This window comes from Halictus rubicundus, chromosome 17 (genome assembly GCF_050948215.1).
Source record: "Halictus rubicundus isolate RS-2024b chromosome 17, iyHalRubi1_principal, whole genome shotgun sequence".
NCBI classification, from domain to species: domain Eukaryota; kingdom Metazoa; phylum Arthropoda; class Insecta; order Hymenoptera; family Halictidae; genus Halictus; species Halictus rubicundus.
In genome coordinates this window covers 4,933,740-4,956,095 of record NC_135165.1, presented here as the reverse complement: position 1 = coordinate 4,956,095, position 22,356 = coordinate 4,933,740, and the positions used below count along the sequence as shown (strand labels likewise).

The 22,356-nt window shown below is 40.5% G+C and overlaps 1 protein-coding gene across 4 annotated transcripts in view; it reads right to left on the bottom strand.

Annotated features, from left to right (window-relative positions):
- Nolo (ADAMTS-like no long nerve cord) overlaps positions 1 to 22,356 on the bottom strand; it is a 347,161-nt gene that overhangs the window by 135,091 nt on the left and 189,714 nt on the right. For all 4 annotated transcript variants that reach the window (XM_076802679.1, XM_076802682.1, XM_076802680.1 and 1 more), the window contains one exon: positions 16,984 to 17,100. In XM_076802679.1, the coding sequence (XP_076658794.1) occupies positions 16,984 to 17,100 (117 nt within the window). The remainder of the gene's footprint in view (positions 1 to 16,983; positions 17,101 to 22,356) is intronic.

The following is a 22,356-nucleotide window of genomic DNA, read 5'->3' as shown; positions in this document are numbered from 1 at the left end:
ATGACAAGGCGCATCGAACGTTTCCAATAATTATAAGACAGCATTTCTATTCAGACTTCATACAATTTTTATTGCAATATGTGCACCAATAAAATATTGGAATGGCAGTTTGAACGTACCGCGCGCAGCCTCGGGAAGTCCGCGCTGCGGTCGTTTAGGGTTTTGGTGCAGAGCCGCGCGAACGAGAGGGAAGAAGAAAGTTAGAAGGGTTCGAAGTTGAAAGGGCGAGAGCGTGGGGTGTGACGAGGCTTGGAACGTCTCCGAGAAAAGACCGTGCGTGCCGTGACAATGAACATTCGTATCTCACAACAGTGGCGGCGCGACGCGGAACGACGCTCGCCTCTAGTGGCTCTCTCGAGGAACAGAGGGGTGAAAAGCGTCGACGAAGCACTCGCCGGTCTATCTTGCCACCGGGCTAATTGTCTAATTGCATTTAACGGGTGTTCGATTTCAAAGGTGGCTGCCAATGGCCTGGGCCATAGGTGAAAGGCAGTCTGCCTGGGAAACGGTGATAGTTCATACCTAATGGCGGTCGTTCGACGCGCCTTGTCAGTGAATTGCTGTCTGAGAGTAATAAGCTTATTAGGGACGCCGGTCGCCTAAGATGGGATCTAAAAATACCTGCATGTGCTCCAAACATTCTATGATAAGACGCGGAAAATTGCATCAAGATACTCTCGTTGTTTCAGAAAAGAATCCGGAAGTAACACGTAATCTCATACTGGAATTTCGATTTAGAACAGTTGACAGATTCGGAGGCCTATATCTTATAAATAAATTCGATGTCAGCAAAATGATGACTTAAACCTACCCTAATTATGCACCTACTACCCCATAAAGGCACAATTTCAATGTCAATTTTGCGTATATCAAATGAAACTGTTGATATTAGGTGATCTTCAAAATTTACCACGTGGGTGTTTCGATTTAGAGCAGCTAGAAGATTCGAAGGGCTGTAATGTATAAACAAATTCGATGTCAGTAAAATGATGACTTAAACCTACCCTAATTATGCTTGTACTACATCATACAGACCCAATTTCAATTTGGATTTTGCGTATATCAAAAGAAACTATCGATATTAGCTGATGTTGAAGATTTATCACGTGGTGTTTCGATTTCGAGCAACTAGAAGATTCGAAGGCGTGTAATGTATAAACAAATTCGATGTCAGTAAAATGATGACTTAAACCTACCCTAATTATGCTTGTAGTACATCATACAGACCAAATTTCAATTTGGATTTTGCGTATATCAAAAGAAACTATCGATATTAGCTGATGTTGAAGATTTATCACGTGGTGTTTCGATTTCGAGCAACTAGAAGATTCGAAGGCCTGTAATTTATAAACAAATTCGATGTCAGTAAAATGATGACTTAAACCTACCCTAATTATGCTTGTACTACATCATACAGACCCAATTTCAATTTGGATTTTGCATATATCAAAAGAAACTATCGATATTAGATGATGTTGAAGATTTATCACGTGGTGTTTCAATTTCGAGCAACTAGAAGATTCGAAGGCCTGTAATGTATAAACAAATTCGATGTCAGTAAAATGATGACTTAAACCTACCCTAATTATGCTTGTACTACATCATACAGACCCAATTTCAATTTGGATTTTGCATATATCAAAAGAAACTATCGATATTAGATGATGTTGAAGATTTATCACGTGGTGTTTCAATTTCGAACAACTAGAAGATTCGAAGGCCTGTAATGTATAAACAAATTCGATGTCAGTAAAATGATGACTTAAATCTACCCTAATTATGCTTGTAGTACATCATACAGAACCAATTTCAATTTGGATTTTGCATATATCAAAAGAAACTATCGATATTAGCTGATGTTGAAGATTTATCACGTGGTGTTTCGATTTCGAGCAACTAGAAGATTCGAAGGCCTGTAATGTATAAAAAAATTCGATGTCAGTAAAATGATGACTTAAACCTACCCTAATTATGCTTGTACTACATCATACAGACCCAATTTCAATTTGGATTTTGCGTATATCAAAAGAAACTATCGATATTAGCTGATCTTGAAGATTTATCACGTGGTGTTTCGAACGTCCGGCAGATTTGATGGCCTCTATGTTATAAACAATATTATAAATGAAAATGTTCAAAGGGCAAATTCTTTACGATTAAAGTGTTAAACGAGTTTGAAAAGATACCTCTAAAAAATCGGAGCCCCCGTTTTCTGCGGTTTTTTAATTCTGAAAAAATTCTTAATCGACAATGGGCCGCGTCATTGTCTGTCAGAGCGTATTTAATTGCACGCCGTCGAATCTTCGTACAATAAAAATTCCGGCAGCAGGAGAAGCGTTGAATGGATAGCTCTCGAGGCTGGATTTTGATCACCGATATCCAGGTTCTATTCGAGTGCGTTCGATTTAAGCCTCGGCGGGGTTGCAAAGAAACGGACAATCAGCCGACAGAACAACGCTAACGATAATTCGCGGACTGAGAAAATTATAGGATGGCTCGGTCGACGATCGGAACGGAACCGCGGAAATTGTTTACGTGCCGCGGAGACTTTAATCGCGAATGCCCACGCAATTATCATCTTCGACACGATCGATCGTTTCATATCTGCAGCCTCTCTGTATCGTTTTAACGAGGTCGCAGCCCCATTATCGTTCCGCGTAAATCCTTTTTCCATCCGACGATCGAAATTGCGGCGCGGGTATACAACAAATATTTCTCGCAATTAAAACGATCCCTTTGTTTTTGACTTCTTCTTCGAGGCTGAGCGTGTGATTCGTTTCGTCGCGATGTTCGCAGGGGAACGCGCGGAAAATCATTTTCGCTTTTCATTAAACGGAATAGACGGGAAATTGGTCGGACAGGAAATGGGTCTTCAGCCGCCATTTTCTAGATCACGGATAACGAAGCCCTCTCGCTTCGACGGACAAAGGCTCGTTTTTGGAGCGGCGCGATATGAATTGCTATGCATGAGACCTAAACGCGTTGTAGATATTATTTAGACTGAATACAGATAGTGCAGCGCACGCTGGTCGATAAGAAATCGATTGGGCAATTTTTCGAAGCCTGGAACGTTCACATAAAATTGGGAGAAAAATTCGATGCAGAAAAATCGAAGCAAATGGGGGAATTAATAAATTGCTATTTGTCAAACTTGAAAGCGATGTAAATATTATCCTGAAAATAGTTTTTGGAACAATTTGTTACAGGCATCCAATTTTCTGACAAATATTTTTTAGCAATACAGTCTCACTACCGCGGTATTCAACGTGCTAAAATTGTCGGGAAAAAATTGAAGAAAACGGGGGAAAAATAATTGCGGCCAGTCTCCGAAAGTTGAATATCACGTTCACGGCAACAATGTTAACGACGACGGTCACGTAGCTCGATAATAAAGCAATTAGAAGTTCGCCGAACAGATTCCACGAGCACTTTTACCGAAACAATTGCCAGCCGCAGATAACCATGCCCGCTAATAACTATTCTGGCAATTATCCAAATAATTCGTGTTAACGTGGACGCTCATCAAGACTTTCGGCGAAGTTCGAAGTTCCGGCTCGGCGGGGCGGGGTTTCTGAATAAAGTTCGAGCCCGATCGAACAGCGAACTATCACAATTCCAATTACGTTTTTCCTCCTTTTTCCAGCCCGGCGACCGTCTGTTCGTATTCACTCGGACTTCCCGAGTCCGAGGGCTTCCTCCTCGGGCCACTTGACCACAGAAATTTCGGTCAATTAAACAATGAATCGCCGCAATTCCAATTATACTTCACTTCTTCAACGCTTCTGTTACACCTGCCCGTCCTGCGACATTGTTTACGCGAGAATACCATCCACGCTCTTTATTCGCCGGTCGACAACAACCTCCAGTTTGTTTCAATCAGAAGCTTCATTTTGCCATATTAACTGACTCAAAATTAGCCACATTCACATATGTACTTCATATAATTTATACAATAATGTAGATAAAACGATATTTTTCTCTATATTCATGCCATTTGTGAAATACAAAGAAATATGTGCATGGTCATTAGACTGCGGATGCAAGCATTACGGAAATGAACAAATGATGCACAAAACAGAGAAAACATCGGAAACACTAATGGGTATTGTTACTTTCATCTTGTTAAAGTCATTTCGAGAAAAAATACATTTTTATTCAAACCCAGATTAATGACCACAAATTAAATGCCTCCATATTTTATTTGTGCTATAAAGAATTTTTCTGTCGTCTAAATATTATAATATTATAATATTAAATGTGCTTAAATGTTTACTTTAAAAGAAATATTAGAAAATAATGTAGATACTGGTATCATGAATTTTCTCCACATTGTTTTCTGAATTTCTCAGCCTGTTTTCTGAATTTCTCTGAATTGGATCATGTTCGGATTTTTACAGACAAATAAATGAAAATTTCAGCGAAGATAATTTGTCTACAGATTTTAAGCTGTCTCTGTTTTTCAAGTCACAGTGTCGCTTCTCTGCTCGTGGCGAATTCAAGCTCGTACGGTAATAATTATCGCGAGTGGTAGACGTCTCTGGGAAACAGACAGCAATTATCCTCCTCCAGCTTGTTCGTTCGTAACTATGCCACAGAGGAGACTGATTTCCGAGAGGTGGTAGGGATAACGTTGTAACAGGTAACGTGGGAGTATCTTCAACGACTGTTTTCTCTTCTTATCTCTTCTATCCTTTGAACTTCCCTCCAAGTTTAGCAAGCTAGACCATGACTTATCATGAAAATGCTGATCCCCGCAAGAATATGATAAATAAATAAGAGAAATAAGGTAAATCTGGGCTCTGAGCAACTCTCCTTCTTTCCCTCCCTTATTTGAATACACAGAATATCTTTCGTAAACTTTCATTACCTCTCTGTCCCATTTTGCTAAAACTAAAAACAAACATTTCGTAGAATTATTTAAAATTGAAAAATACTGATTAATATAATATTTATTTTTGAAAAGAGCTACTTATTCTCTAATAAGCACCATGGGATAAAGTGAAATTAATTCACTAAGTATTTTCGAAATAAAAAAAACTATTCTATATTTGAATCCTATAATAAGTTGAATTTTCTTTAAGGTTTCCTTTAGGAACTAATTTTCAAAATACAAATTGCTGTTCAACTTACATTTGAATCCTGCAGTAATTAACATTTTTCCCTAAATTAGGAAGGTCTAAAGGTCTAACGTTGTGAGTGAACAGTTCTACTTTCAGTGTGTTAAATTACGCGGTTTAATTCGATGTGCTTGTAAACGCGCGCACGTGACGAGGTACACTGTTGGCCAAATGATCAATAACACCGATTCCTGTGATAGATCACGAAAGGAGATTACGAAAAATCCCGAGTGGTCTATTCGACGCTCATGTATCATGACACGCGCAGTTAGCGTTATCGTATTCGGAATACGCAAATCGGAATTTACGAATTGGATAGGTATCGCGAGTACGGTGCTTCCTATAAGCAGTGAAGCTATCCCCGAAGATGACTATGTTATTCCGATGCTGTCGCATTATGCATGTATGTATACACCTTGTACGAGACTCGCCCGTAGCAAACGCATAAAATTGTTTACAAGAAGCTACTGTGTAGCGCTGGGAATAAAATAATAAATTCTTTCGGAACGGGGACAGTTCATACATGAAACAACCACGAGTTGTAAGATTTAGAGTTCTGTTTTTGATACACAAATTGTAAAACATCAAAATGATCATGTTCACCTTCTTTAGTTTCGCCTAAACTGTTTTTATTTTGAGGAATATGTCTCCATATATTTCTTAACGAAACAGATTCAGTTGTAAATGAATTCATCTGGGTTAAGTAAAAGTTGAAAAATTCGAGAGCTTGTATTTTATAAACAAATTCGAAGTCAGCATAATGATGACTTAAACTAGCCCTAATTCTGCATTTACTACGTCATACAGGTCCAATTGCAATTTAGATTCCACACATATTCAAGGAAAGTATCGATGTTAGTTAATTTTAAAAACCTGTCACTTGGAGATTCGACTTAGAAAAGTAACAAAGTTCAAAGGCTTGTACTTTTTAAACAAATTTAAATCCAACAAAGTGATGACATAAACCCACCCTAATTCGGCATGTTCTACCAAATGCGGAACCACTTCAAGTAGTATGTGTTAGTTGTACACCAAAGAATGCTATCGGTATTAGGTCTCCTAAGGGTCTAGCACGTGGAGACTCGATCTAGAAAAATTAATAAATTCAAACGTCTGTAACTTCTAAACAAATACGATTCCAGAAAAATGATGACTCAAACCCACCCTAATTCTCATCATTGCTACCACGTCACACTGAATTTCTAACAAAGCACCCGAGCGGTGACCAACAAAACGTGCCCGCAACTATTTCTCCCAAACCGCGCTGTTATACATTGTACGAGAAAAGAGTTCGTAGCGCGGCAGCCTCAAAGGGTCAAACTAACCCTCCATCGTCTGTAGACACGCGAAATTCGTGTGCAGCACGATCAGATTTCAGCACAATCCGCCGATGGAAGTCCGTCGAGTAGACGGCTCGGGTAACAAAATTCGGTGCGCAATAAACCATCGACCCGGTTTAGACAACCGTGTCTCGGTGAATCACGACGACGCGAGGCGTCGCGACGCTGGGTTCTGTGCTCGCATGCGCATATAGAAACGCGCCTCTGATACGAACGCGACCCGATAAAGCTAACAGGCTCATATCCCGTATAGGAAATCGTGCTCGACGTACATCCCTTCGGCCGTGTACATTTCCTTTTCGGATGTTTCACTGTTCCACGGTGATTGCATTGCGCCCGGCTTCGAGCATAAAACTAACTTCGCGAATACCCACCCTCTCTCTCCCTCTCTCTCTCTCTCTCCCTTACCTTTCTATATCTCTACCAGCCTAGCTTAGCTGGCTGCGCGCCGCGGATTTCGCAAGCGAATTAGGATGTCGCGGCAGTATCGAAATAACGTTTGTCTCCGGGGCGCGCGTATTTTCAGGAATTCCTTTTGCCGCGCCGCGAATACCGAATGAGCACCGCCATCGAACTTTGGGAAGCCCGGAATATTTGGCAACTCGATTTCTCTGATACACGGGCGACAGCCATTGTGGTCATGCCTCCTGTTCGATTCGAATCTGCGCAAGACTCTCGAATTGCCCCCCTCAAGCTTTCGGTATCTGTTGTATATGTCATATTATTCGTTTTAATTACAGTGTTCACTCTATGTTCCAAACCTTCTTGCAACAGTAGTAAAAATTATGAAGAAATTTGCCTAGAACTCAATGACCCGTATCGACGGCGTTCTGTTATATAAAAATTCGTACTATTGTCCCCCGATTAGTGGATACAACGGAGGATCCTCCGCATTAATCCTTTGGAACTCTAATTTCTTTCGCGGCGACAAATTCCCGTAGCTTCCGTCAGAAGAGCGTTGAAAACCTTGCCGAAAAAAAGGAGAAGCGCGGGGAACAATGAAAAATCTGTCTCGCGCGAGTTCATCCATCCTAATTCAGCGAAAGGTGCCCCGAAAAATCATACCGGGCCACGTCTCCGGTGGCTCCGGTTCGCGTAAACTTTACAACACTGTTCGCTGGGCGCGTCGACGCGATTAAACTCGAGACCGGAAGCCGCCGAGAGAGCCGCATTCGTGAAACTGCGTCGCCGCTCGCGAAACGCCCGAAAAACCTGCAACCCGCTTTTACGACTGTCGCACCCGTGGGACCGTGGATCGGTACGTCACTGACGGGTACCCCCTGCGATTTTATTCGCGGCTCCCTCCCCAGCGAGACCGGAAGTCCTCCGCGTCGCGCGTAAAACTCCCGAAACTGCCACCCCCCGGTTTCCACGCTCCTGTTTTCACGATCGACGAAAAGAGCCTGAGAACCACTGACGTACATATGTCGCTCCTTCGTGCCCGAATTTTTACGGCGATTTATTCTTTACGGTCCGATCTGCTAGTCATCTTTTATTGAGGCTACAGTGAACTGTCTTAGGGGAAGCAGTTTCCGTTTTTCAAAATTGCTCTACCCTGTGAATATATTAGAAACTCGAGCAAATTTTCTGTACTATTAGGTTGGCAAGAAAGTAATTTCGGTTTTCACTAATAGATGGCTTTATGTTTTGTTTGATTGACTTCTGTTAACGTTGCATTTGTTTTCTTTCTGACATTTCATAACTGCATCTTTTAGGTTACTTTTGAAGCAAATTACACGTAATTTTGATTAAAATTGTTAGTTCTGTGTCAATTTGAACATGGAGTGCAAAAACGAACATTATAGGCACATATTGCTTTTTTATTTCCGTAGTGGTAAAAAAGTTGCCGAGGCTCGCAAAGATATATGTGAAGTTTATGGTGTGGATTGCTTAACAGAACGCACGTGCCAGAATTGATTTAAAAAATTCCGTTCTAGAAATTTCTCACTTAAAGGCGACCTACGTTCTGGTCGACCATCTGAAGTTGATGATGACCAAATGATAGCCATTATTGAATCGGATCGTCATATGACTGTCCGAGAGATTGCAGACAGGTTAAATGTCTCGCATACAACTATAGAATATCGTTTAAAATGTCTCGGAATCGTTAAGAAGCTCGATACTTGGGTTCTACACGAATTGAAAGAAATTCACTTAACGCAACGCATCAACATATGCGATATGCACCTCAAACGAAATGAAATCGACCCTTTTCTGAAGCGAATCATTACTGGTGATGAGAAATGGGTTGTTTGCAATAACACAACTCGAAAACGATAATGGTCGAAGCGTGATGGATCAGCCCAAACCACGCCGAAAGCTGAATTGCACCAAAAGAAGATCACGTTGTCGGTTCGGTGGGATTACAAAGGTATTGTATATTTTGAACTTCTCCCAAGGAACCAAACCATCAATTCAGATGTTTATTGTCGACAACTAACAAAACTGGACATAGCAATCAAAGAAAAACGGCCAGAATTGGCAAATCGCAAAGGAATCGTGTTCCACCATGATAACGCTAGGCCACACATATCTTTGGTAACACGTGAAAAGTTATTGGACCTTGATTGGGAAGTGATGTCACATCCACCATATAGCCCTGACATTGCACCAAAAGATTATCATGTATTCCGAAGTTTGCAAAACTCTTTGAATGGTAAAACTTTCGCTAATGATGATGGTCTGAAATCGCACTTGGATCAGTTTTTCACCGAAAATGATCAGAAGTTTTATGAGCTCGTAATTATGAAGCTACCAGAAACATGGCAAAAGATCATAGAACAAGATGGAAAATATTTTATTGATTAAAGTTCATTGCTTTGATAAAAAAATTGGATTTTATTTCACCTAAAAATACCGAAATTACTTTCTTGCCAACCTAATAATTTTTCGAGAACCTCGGTAGTTGCACGAAATGGGACGGAAAAATACCTGCGAATATCCAGGTTCTTCCTGCAACCATGGATTCAATCGCTGCAATTGTTCCTGTGAAATCATTGGGATAGCTGCAATTTAACTTTTTAATGAGGTATGTGAAAACACAAGCGCACGCGACAGCACCTCGTTAAAAAATAACAACTCCGATTTTGGTGTGGATTTTACTCATGCAGCGTGCATTTAAATATTTCGTTTAATCCGTCGCGTCTTTGTTTACGTTTTTCGGCTAATCCGTTCTTGTTCCGCTTAAAATGACGCAATTTATTTCTCGCTTATCGTCGCACGTAATTGTAACATTGCTTCTCCACAAGTAAATTGAACAAATTCAAGTGTTTTCCGGGATGAATTGTAGGACGCGTTGAAATGGAAAAATGGCAATCAAGTTTTACGATCTTTTTGTCCTATTTTAAAGCGAAGCAGAAAATCCTTGTTATAAAATATACAATGTTAACTGCATCTATGCAGATAAAGATTTTCAGAAAAGGGTAGAACGCTTCAATCGAAATGTATGCTTCTGTATAATATTTTCAATTACTTCCTCTTCTTATTCTTTATAATTATTTCATTTGCAGAGGCTTTTATAATAGTGACTAGTGAATTAAAGATTTACTTTTATAATATTTCTATACTGTTGAAACTGTAATATTGGCACGAAATGTAAAGTTCCTTCCTAATTCTGTCTCCCAATATTCGAATAAATAATCAGGGGATTAGACACCGACGATTTCAACCGGTACATTTTTCCTTATTTTCACTGTATTTTTGCACTGTTGACGCGATGAATGAAATTCCCGTTTGCCTCAGTTCGACCGTATTGCGCTAAAAAATCTGCACCGGATTATACGTTTTCCCGAAAGCTGCCTTTTCATTTTCGACACAGCAGAGAGCGAGGGTGAGGGGGTCGGGAAAGTTTTAATTCATTTTTCTGACGGATTGAAAATTGGTTAAACGACCGGCTGCTAAGAGGGCGAAAGTTTCACCGGGGAAACAGGGCTGCGGCGGTGAACGGTCGAAACTGACCTACATACGAATGACGAGTGTTCTCTGTTTTCACCACCGTATAATTTTATTCCCTACGCAATTGTTTCCTTTTCATTTTTGGACAAATGCGTTTAATTAACGAAACGTTCCCCACCCTCCCCTCCGTCGGATGCCCGGTAATTAACAGCGCGAGGGCAAAGCTGTTTAAAATGTGTTACCCTCCGTGCTAAATTGAAGTGTACACTTCGTTTCGCGAGACGAAGTTGCATTGTATACAGAGTCATTGTACAGACAGATGTTTCTACGTGAAAAATGTGCCTGAAACAGAGCACGGGTCAGCTTAGGTGTACTAAACTTTATTATTATTCGTGTGTCTTCAAACTTTTCGCTGTTCTCTATCAGTTACGTATTTATTTAATACGGCTAAGCCTTATTCGATAAATGGCCCAACTGTATATCCCGATCATGGACACAAAATCGAATAAAAATGCGATGCACTTCCGTATCGTACCGAGCAGAAAGATAATTCCAGTGGAACGGGAAAGGGTTTATTTATTTGGCGACTCGCAGACGCGCGTACTTCATCGGCTGCATCGGTCCTTTCCTCGTGTCGTTCCATCGAAAACTGCCGTTGAAATAGAAAGGATACGCTCTGCCATCTGCCACGACGATAATGGAGCATTACGCAATGACGACAGTGCACACTTTTCCGATACTCTGGAAAACCTACACGAAATTGCTTTCAAAGTACGTCGACTAATGTGCGCGAATCGATTCGAGCGAACGCGGGGGTGCGCACCCTAATATTACAAATATTATTCCTACGAGACGACACGGTCGAGGGAAAGCGATCTCTCGCGTGTGCCACCGAGAAGCCTAAACTCTTCTAGTATCCACGCTTCTCTCATTCAAATCCCCAATTTTTCACTGTCAAACTTCCCGCGAAACGGAAGATCGATGTTGACAGCGGTAATTATAACCAAACTGCGAACGTTTGTGCGTTCATTGGTCGTACAAGTCTGCGGGAACTTGTAAAACGCGGAGCTAATTAAAATTTGATGCGGTTGAAGGGAATGAAACTTTAGTGGAATTTTTAATTCGTCGGTTGCAACTTTTGCATAATTATATACCGACAAGGTGTATACATTCATCTCTTTTCCTTTTGGATATTCAGAAATACACACTTTTGTTCCCTATAATTATATTGTTCCTACTATTCGTTTATTATATTTTATTAAATTTTACAACCCTGTTGCATCGTTCGTCGAAACGGTTTTTATCGATACGGAAATGGAAAATTAACCTTCTCGGACAATCTCTGATTCGTTTATCAGGCAATATCAGTTCGCACGAAGGTGTGCAGTCTACTGTAAATTTTCCATTATTATTTTTATCTAATATAATTTTTCGAATATTTTTCCTGTAGAATCGCTTTCTTTTCAATGTTTCCGCCAATTACACGACACACTGTGCAGAGACTCGTTGACTTTGCAAGACCGTTCGCGTCGTTTCAACACAGCTGATTGAACGTAACACGGATTTAGAGTTGCGATCGACTTCCACTAGAAAATCTGTCGGTGACAGTGCCGGAAATAAGCGCGACCAGGTTTTACGTGTTCGAAGGGTCGACGTTAAACGCTATAATATTTTTTTTCTGTTCTCGACACGCCCGAAAACATTTACAGAATTTTCCGTGAGTATGAGTTACTGCAAAAAAAAAAGAAGCGGGACGAAGGGTGGAAAGGGATGATCTTTTCGCAATTTTCGCGCATTCAGTGGGAAATTGAGTGCAGGCGCATTCAACTATCAATACATTCAACCTGGTCGACACACGGCTGAAATTTCTCCTGTATTATCGGGCTACGATCCAATTTGCCTCTGTTTTACGCTAACACCGATAAACCGATGCGCGGAATATTTGTTACTAAATTGTAATTAATCTTACAATCGCTGGAAAGTATCACGTAAAAGTTAATACGAAAATCTGCAGTGCGGCGATTATATTATAAATCGTGTGCAAATTGTTATGAAATTGTTATGAAATTGTTATGAAATTGTTATAAAAATTCATATAAAATTCTGCAGTCCAGTTACGTTATTACGGACATGACTTTTGCCAGAAGTAGAAACGGAGAGCAATAGTCAGACATGCCAGTAGACCACTATTCAATAGGAGGAATGTCGACCAAATTTTTAAGATCGATTTTCTGAAAGGAAAAGTTTGCAGGAACAAATTTTGTTCATTTCAATGCTATAAAAATAGTTTGAGAATAGAAATAGGGGTTTTAATAACATGTTATATCAGTCTGATGCGGTCGCCCTCTGCGATATGTTAACTAAACTGAGTGAGGTCTTGTCAAAATACGAGATAACATATTGAATGACCACTATTGACAGTATTATACTAAATCCCTGCAGCTTCGACAAAGCTGACCAAGTTATCAAGAGTTGTTCCACCCGAATGAATCCCCGAAAATAGATCGAATCGAATCAGGTCGCACAGAAACAATTATCAAAATTATTAAAAGAGGAGATGAAAATTCTTTTAAATTCTTTTAATTTGTCTACTGTGCCTTAAATTGTACATCCCCAAATCCACAGTCTATATACACATAATTGAAGATTAAATACTCCAAGTGTTCGGAAGAAGTTCGAGAAAGTATTTGCAATTATCGTACAACACGATGGCAAAAGTGAGTGTACAACAATTTTGTCGGGGTGACGAAAGACCTCGGTATACCAGTTAAGGGTGAAAATGGTCTGAAATCGGAGGGTTGACAAGCGATTTCCAATTTCACGGCATTGTTCGAACGCGAATCCCATTTCCAGTCGGTAATTTTTGCTTTTCCGGAGGGAAGTCACCGACAGATCTCCCAGAAACGCTTCATGGCAACGGCCGACATCTTTTTACGGGTCCAGGGGTTGCCACCCCGAGCCTCCCTCGAAGAATTTCCACTTTCGTTGAGAGGTTCGAGAACGAAGCAGACTAGGAAGCGCGCCCGGTGGCCTACTTTTATTCGCGGCGAGGGAAGACACGAATGCACCGCCACGATGCACCGTGCCACGATGCACCACACACTCGATACACGTGTAACGCTTCTTCGTGTTTCCTCTTAGGCGCGGAACGCGTTTTGAATATCGTGCCTGAACTCGCTCGGATCGATGGTCTTCCTCTTGCTTTTAGCACTTCAATTCCCTCTCCATCCGGCATTATGGACGCCGAGGCAGCTTCCGGAACGGTTGTGCACCTGTTTTGTTTAGCCGGGAGAAACAGGGATGGATCAATTTCTTCCAGCGTGCCGGATAATTCGAGGGAAATACTTGCCGGTTAGTGGCCATTGAACCCTCGGGGAAAATTAGCCGGTCGATTGTCCTCCGGGTACTGCGATTGCCGAATTAAATGCTACGAAAATCGAGGACGTTCTGCAGCGTACTGCAGTCAGATTTTCTTTAAGGCTCTCGATTTACAGAATCGATTGAACGAACGGGAAAATCGATACGCTGACACTGAACATACTACCGCAAGTCAAATCACCGGTCTCGGATTTTTTATTGTACAATCATTGAATTCCACTGGAAATAATTGTACACACTTCGGCATACAGTAAAAATCGCACAGAATTGAATAAATTCAATCGTGTTATTTCGTAAGTACCTTTTTCTCTTTCAATATTCTTTAACACTAGGTTTACGGAGCACTAAAAATGACTATTTTACATTTCCTTATAAAAATAACATGTATACAAATATGTATAATATATTGTAAGAAAATGTGCCGTGTTGCTAATGACCTTTGATGTTGAAGCAACATTAAAGAATTAAATTATATATATATATATATATATATATATATATATATATATATATATATATATATCAAAATCTGTAGCCATTTTTTTAATAATATATACTTAGAGAAATCAATTTGTGAAATAATTCCTCATGGATCCATGTTTGCAATCTCAGTATTCGTGAATTAAAAATATTAGAATCCGTCATTTTGACCGGTCCCGTAAATCTAGTGTTAAACTTGTTCAAATGTCTACAATGTTTTAAAAAACGATATTGTTGCCTGTGGAATCATTTTATACATTTGTGTGGTTCTTACGGTTGGAGAAGAACAAATTTTTAACATTGAAGGTTTGAATTTTGTCTCTGGAGGATTTTGCCAGTATTTCGTTTGTACGTTTTACTATATTTTACGAGTGAACAAGAATTTTGCAAAGAAACACGCGAAACGAGAGTTCGCCCGTGTGCATCATTAGCGCATACATGCGCGCCATTTTCCTGTGCAAGCAAAATTAATCTGCTGTTAACATTGACAGTGTGTGTGTACGTGACCATCTGTCTAACAAATACGCACAAATTCCTCGAACATGAAATCCTTTGTTTTGCTATTTGAACGTAAAGGAAGAAAGTGACGATTGGGTCATTATTTTTCAGCTTTCTTTTTGATCAAAGGTATGCAGCCTCTTAGATATCCGAAACTGGTTATACACGTAGCCAATTTTGATAGTACATACAGCAGTGATGTAAAGTACAGCTGGTTGATTGAAATCGGTGGGGAACACGATCGCGAGTAGAGTAACGGTTGAAGCAGCAGCAGCCATCGGAAAATAAGGAGCGTTCCAGCCGGTTTCGGGCGCTTAGGAGAAATCTCGTCGCATGGTGGAACAAAACCTTCCCATCGTCGCTCTATAAGCTGAACGACAAGAGATCGCTCGAGCCCCTCGACTCCCAATATAATTCCCTCTTTGCCGGCGAAGCCGAGGCAAATTGAAGCATCAATCCCATCCAGGCGCGAACGTCTCGCGCACGTTCTACCCCTTGTGCTCCCTGTGTACCTGTGGATTTCAAAAAGAACGGGACACGCGGAGACGCGTGGGGCGTAGCTGCAGAGGAAAAATAAACAGCTTTATTCGTGCCAGCCAGCCGGAAATAGGTCGCAGAGAAACCGTTACACCCGAACTGAACCCGGCAAAGGCTGTCTTTTCCCTGTTTTACCATTCGATTTTCTCTTTTTCTTTTTTTTTTCTCACGTTGTTGTTGCCATGTTTTAGCCTGTGCTCTCCCACTCTTCTCAGCTTTTCTCGCGGAGCACGGTGCACGGGCTCGTGCGAAGTTTTTCACGCCTCGCGAGATGCCACATCGTTGGCCTTTCGTGCTCTGTTTCGCTGGTGGTTCGTCAACGGGACTTCCGGCGTCTTGGCCAGCATCCGAGCCGCCTCCAATAATCTCGAGACGACGTTACGGACGCACTCATGGCCGCCCCCTTTTCCCGGGATGCAGCCGCGAAACGAGTGCCGAGGCACGCGACCTCCTCTCGACGTTCGTGGACGTTCACCCCGACGTCACTTGCAATCCCCCCACCCAACCTCCCTGCTTTCCATAATTCCGCCTTAAATTCTCCCTCTACTGGGTGCTCAAAATTTTCCACTTGATCTCCGACTATTTTTGGCGTGAAACGGTTTTCGGCGAGCAACGCGTTAGCAGCGTCACACAGCTGCGACCACCACCATTTTGTAGGTCACGTTAAGAATATCGAATTAATTTTGGGGGCGTGCAAGCACAAAGAGAGAGAGAGAGAGAGAGAGAAAGAGAAATAGAAAGAGAAGGATTCCGATCTGCTTCCAGCTACAATTTTACTTCCTTTACATGAGTTTTAATTATGTAATTTAAAAAAAGTGTGTAATTTTAGGAGAGTGGGGATGCCTTGAAATGTCCGAAACTCCTCTATCCACAAAAGCCTTTTGCCGCCACATTATACATCCCTTTAAACCGAACAAGATTGATACATAAAGTTTTTTCATATCTCTCCACAAATAACGGAGATGTTCGAGTGCTAAATGTTTAATGGACCACCCTGTATAGATTCTATCGCGACCCGCTTCCATTCCTTCCATTTCCGGTCTACCTTCTAGCTGATACTGTTTCTGGCTCCTTTGTACGCGACGATTTTTGGAATTTCCGTTGACGGGAATTGTTTTAAAACGACACTTCCCGGTTAAATTGTATACCAATGCCAAACTATGGGTCTCTAGACAAGACCAACATTTTAATAAGTTGTTTAACACTAGGTTTACGGAGCACTAAAAATGACTATTCTACATTACTTTACAAAAATAACATGATTGTATCTATCAAAATTTGTGGCCATCTCTTTAACAATATATATCCAAGGAAATCAATTTGTTAAATAATTCCTCGTGGATGCATCTTTACAATCTCAACATTCGTGAATCAAAAATATTAGAATCCGTCATTTTGACGGGTCCCGTAAATCTAGTGTTAATAATTGCGTTACGTTGGATTTCAGGCTAAACGGTCCGTTTGAGGTGATCAGATCCTATTAATTCACTGATCCTAGTGATCAAGATCATATTTGAGTCTCCCGAATTCCTTCATAAATGTAATTCGACTATTCGATTAGAGAATGTATGATCCGCATAATGTCGACAAGGTCCATGAAAGTTCGACGCAGGTATACGAGAAGTATCCCGAGTTACGTGGACGGGGTAAAGTTTAACGAGGAAGTTTGCGGGGCTTCCACCCCCGACGAAAGGTTTCGAGACGCGTGTAGAAGGGTGGACTGCATCAAATTCTCTTACCTGCTCCCCCGTGTCCGCGTCAAGATTGTTGCCGGTGTTTGTGACCTCCGAAACGTCGTCGATGATCGAATCGTCGATCGTGCTGTTGTCGCTTAGAGCGAGGCCTAGCAGGCATATCTGGAAGAATTGCAAAAAGTCCTCGTCAGTATCCGTTTCACTGCAATTAATCACGTTTCATCGCGCAAATCACTTGTATAAAATAGAAATTTATTTCTCCGCTTCAGTGGTGGAGATTGTGGCTTTTATTCAGCCACCGTTTTAGATTTTAAAAAATGGTTTAGCATTTGGGAAAATTTTGGAAATTTGGCCGTCGATGATCGAATCGCCGATCGTGCTGTTGTCGCTTAGAGCGAGGCCTAGCAGGCATATCTGGAAGAATTGCAAAAAGTCCTCGTCAGTATCCGTTTCACTGCAATTAATCACGTTTCATCGCGCAAATCACTTGTATAAAATAGAAATTTATTTCTCCGCTTCAGGGGTGGAGATTGTGGCTTTTATTCAGCCACCGTTTTAGATTTTAGAAAATGGTTTAGCATTTGGGAAAATTTTGGAAATTTGGTCGTCGATGATCGAATCGCCGATCGTGCTGTTGTCGCTTAGAGCGAGGCCTAGCAGGCATATCTGGAAGAATTGCAAAAAGTCCTCGTCAGTATCCGTTTCACTGCAATTAATCACGTTTCGTCGCGCAAATCACTTGTATAAAATAAAAATTTATTTCTCCGCTTCCGGGGTGAAGATTGTGCAATATTTGTTTTATTCGGCCACCGTTTTAGATTAACAAAAATGGTATAGCATTTGGGAAAATTTTGGAAATTTGGTCGTCCCTGATACCGTAAAACCTCAATTTAAAATTATAATCTGCACGATTACAATAGCAAGTAGAATATCGGAAATACTATATTTGTCACGCGTAATTCTCGCAACGATGTTATTAATAAAATGATGAATAACCATAAAATGATGGATATTATTTTGACCGGAATAATGTGCTGCGCATTTCGACAACAAATATCTGTTTTAATTAATTTCGGAATACTAATGATACGAGAGGTATAAGTGGCATCGTGCTTATTATTCGTGTGATGTAGTATCTTCATTGCTACAGCTGTATTATGCTCAGATTCAATTTAATCATACAACTCTCCCACAAAATATAATCCTAGAAATGTTGCCACATTCTGTGATACCAAGGAACCAAATGAATTCGAAATACTGAATGAAGAGGACACGATTATCGGTATAAAAGATTTACGATTTTCACGGTAGAATATCTAAAGGAAGGGATACTGGTTCGGCGACTTGTTGCGACAAGCAGGACAAAATCTACACGTTATTAGCGATAAATTAAGAGGCCCGGTCCGCCCTGTAATTAAAGGTTAACGATAAACGCCTGGGGCGCCGAGAAAATGAACTCGTACGGATTGGGATTAGTATGGCGGAGATACCTCGTGGACTTTACGACTTATTAGCTGCTGCGATTGGATTCTGAAGATCGTAGAAATCGTTCCTACGATCTACACATTAAAATATCAATCCTGAAAATATATGAAATAAGCGTATAATTAATTATTTTTCGAATGCCAAAAAGAGCAGAGAGAAAAATTATTAATGTCCAAGGTGAAAGTAGTAAAATCGATAAAAATGTGAAACAGCTTTGTTAAATAGACCTTACATTTTATTTGGAAATTCTTGCGGAATTAGAAATGACAGTGTTCTCCTCGAAATCTTCCCTAGAGTAATTATTTTACCTTTGATATAAGTGATTAAAGTTGCGCAAAGGATCCATAACGTCCCAAGCAATCACGTAGATGGATCGCCGTCGATCGGCTCGATTACGCGGCGAAGTTTCAAAATATTCCGAATCGTAATCCCGACGAAAATTTATCGAATCGTAATACTTGGCGGAGGCATCCCATTGAAACTGGAAAGTCATTATTCATCCTCTAGTACGATCATTATGATTGGCCAATCGACCACCTAGGGCGTTCGCCGACGTGCCCACACACGGTATACGCCTTTGAAAAAGTAGAAAATTATAGTGATCGGACACGGGGATCGATTAGTTGATCACGGTTATTATCTCGGCTGTAATTCCTTGCGTCTCGATACCGTTTAGTAGCCGTAAGACGATCGTTGTCGCCCATTCGACAAAGTAATCAAAAACTTAATAGCAAATAACACGATAATTTGATCGTTTTGCGGAATTTATGGTTCCGCGTGGACCGCGATGATCCGGCCGGAAATTTTAGGAAACTTGATACCTTTAGGCGCTATATATCAGGTGCTTGGAAAGGTGTTTGCCAATTATTGCCAGCCTTAATACTTGTAATTTTCTCGGCGAAAAAAGTGTAAATATAAAACGTGCAATTTAATCATGCTTTTTTAATCTTTTGTATAGAAAGAGGTAGAGTCTTCTCTGGGAACCTAATAGACAATTATGGTTGGACCACGGGTTTTATGCACTCACGACAATAATGAATAATTAAATCTTACTTATTAAAATGATTAAAAAAACGAAACACATTTGTATGTAATCTCTGTTGCTTACAACTAACATAGAATACTTTTATTTTGTATGAACATCTACAGTCTAGTTATAACGGTAAGAGTACAGAGAAATTGTAAAATTTCCAATTAATAATTGTGTAATTACTCTTTCTGTAAGCACACTGTCTACAGTTAATCGTGATCATGTAAACAAAACACCTTTAACCCTTTCACAGCACTTGATTAAAATTTTGAAATTCCGAAATGCGCTGCCCTCATTTAAATTACATTGGAATGCATTGGAACGTTGCAAAATTCAACAATTGCCGTGAATACACTGCAGATTTAGAATACCCTAATTTAAAAAACACCGTTGTATTATTTTCAGCCTATCAAGCACATTGAAAAAGAAAATAAGTTTCCATTTCGCTCCAGTTTGTTGCGATTCAGGCAGAAAATGATTTTGCATAAAGATTCGCAGTGCGTGCGTGAAGTGTTCGAGCACAGGTTGTATGCCGACTAATGCGAGCATAAAATTCGAGGGAAACATTGTGGAGGCGTTATAATTTTAAAAAATACGATTAAAAATCGGCTTTTTGTTAGTGACGTGTTGGAGTACTTAATCGAATGATCGACGGTAAAAAAATATTGAGTTTGTGCGCCGGCAGAACAGGGCACAAAAGCGCAACGTATGCTTGTCACGGCGCGAGCTTGGCCGCCGGACAATAATATCGATGAATAACCCAGATTTCGATTGAAATACGCGCGGCTCGGTAGATGTCTGCCGATACTGGAATTCCATCGTACATCGGCGTGAACGCGCTCGAACGGACCGGCTTAGCGTGGAAATTTATGTCCGACACGGCACCGACTAACGAGGCGTCTGTTCGATACCATTTAATTCTTATCTGGCCCCTTGATTGGCTCGCGTGCCACGCCTGGATTAACGCCGTCGGTCCACATTAATTCTGGTAATTAACTTAGTCCCGCCTCGACACGGCCCTGGATCGCCGTTCCGACACGGCTCGGAAACTTCGTCCACTCAAAAACATCTGTCCCGATCGATCGATCCGATCCGCGCCATCCTACGCAATTTATCGATCGCATTTTTCCATCACCGTCCACTTCTACCAATCTGGTGCTTATTTTCCGCCCGGATCATGCTATTCAGTATACAGTGCATGCTGATTAGGGTTGTAATGATTTCTGTGACTCTAAAGAGTCAATGCTCTAATGAATTTTTATTGTACGCAGGCTGAGTCGATGATAAAAAGGTATATGAAATTCGGTGAGCTTGTTTTCATAAATCTTGCACAGTTTTGATTAGTAAACAAAATCATAGGATTTTCTATGAAAGCTTCGCGAAAAATAATTGTAAAATAATCTGCAACATTTGATTAACTTTGGAAATTTTTTATCGCACAAAATTTCGAGGCATTGTGTTGCCAGAATGTCGTGTTTTTTGTGAACATGGTTCAATTAAATCAAAAGATGTTTTGATGCAAAAAATTGCAAATTGAGTGATTAAAGCGATTAAATAGTGATTGCACTACCGTTTTGTATTGCTGTTGCATTTATTTCTATAGATTTTTTCACCCATCTACTTTATATAATATCTTATTTATATTTAAATGATCTTTTGAAACTTGGGATCAAGTATTATTCTTTATAATCTCCGTATTATCATTCAGACCCCCAGATCCCCATAAAAAAACAAAGGAACGAACTTTTTCAAATTCAGATTACTACATTGCAAATTCCCCTTGGGCACCATACAAACTTCCTTTGAAAAATGTTTTCGTATGACATTAAAATACCAATTAACCTGCCAGCGACTCGCACATGCTTGGAAAAAGCTTCTTCAATCAGGCTGTGTGTAAAAATTTCAAATTGTACATTCAAACGAGTATAAACACATAACGGAAGATTGCTGTTGAAAAACGATAAAAATGAACATATGAAAATGAATATAAATGCATCGCCGACGAATATCGAAACAAAATTTTAAACACGTCGAAACAAAACACGCAGGCAACTATTTTTACCTCGCGCACATATTTTGAATAAATGACGAGTCCCAAAAAATACATTTAAAAAACATGTCAAAGCGACATTTTCATCTACGTTTATATCGTCCTTCAAGAAGAAAAAACAACAATGAAAACCCGCACTGACGAATGAATATAAATGCACAAGGGAATATTCGAACGAAATTCAACGGAAGCAAACACATAGCTAACCGTTCGTGTACACATTTCGAGCGAATGTGCGAGTCCCAGTAAATGTTTAAAAACAATATCAAGACAAAATTTTCATCTATGTAGATTTATATCGTTTCCCAAAAGAAAACGTTAAAAATAAGATGAAGAGATATCTGTTCTCTTCCGTAGACAACCAAAACGTGAAAAAAATATTTCAAGCTATCTTCTATTTTCCGACATGGATTTTGCGATATTTGGAAAATAACATAGGAAACTATTGAAGGAAATATGGTAAAGATATACCTGGAGGAAATAAAATCTATCCGGCGACTCTCCATCCAAAATTCCGAAAAGAACGATGTCAGAAGGGTCGTCGATCCCCGAGAAGAATTTCCATGCGGATCCCTGGATCGGCGCGGCGTTACCGGCGCCAAAGGGATCCCTTGCATTCAAAATTCCTCTTGGATCATCGTAACCGCGGAACGTTCCGTGGGACAGAATGATTTTTCAGAGGCCGGAGTGACGATATATCTTTCTGGAAGTCGCTTTATCGCCCGGAGAAAAATTGATATTCGATTACACGGTTCCCCGGGCGGTGGAACTTCTCGCGTCGAGGGGCATTTAACACACACCGGCGACCGGTACCGGTAGCCGGGAAACAAAGGGTCCTGGAGAGAACACGGGA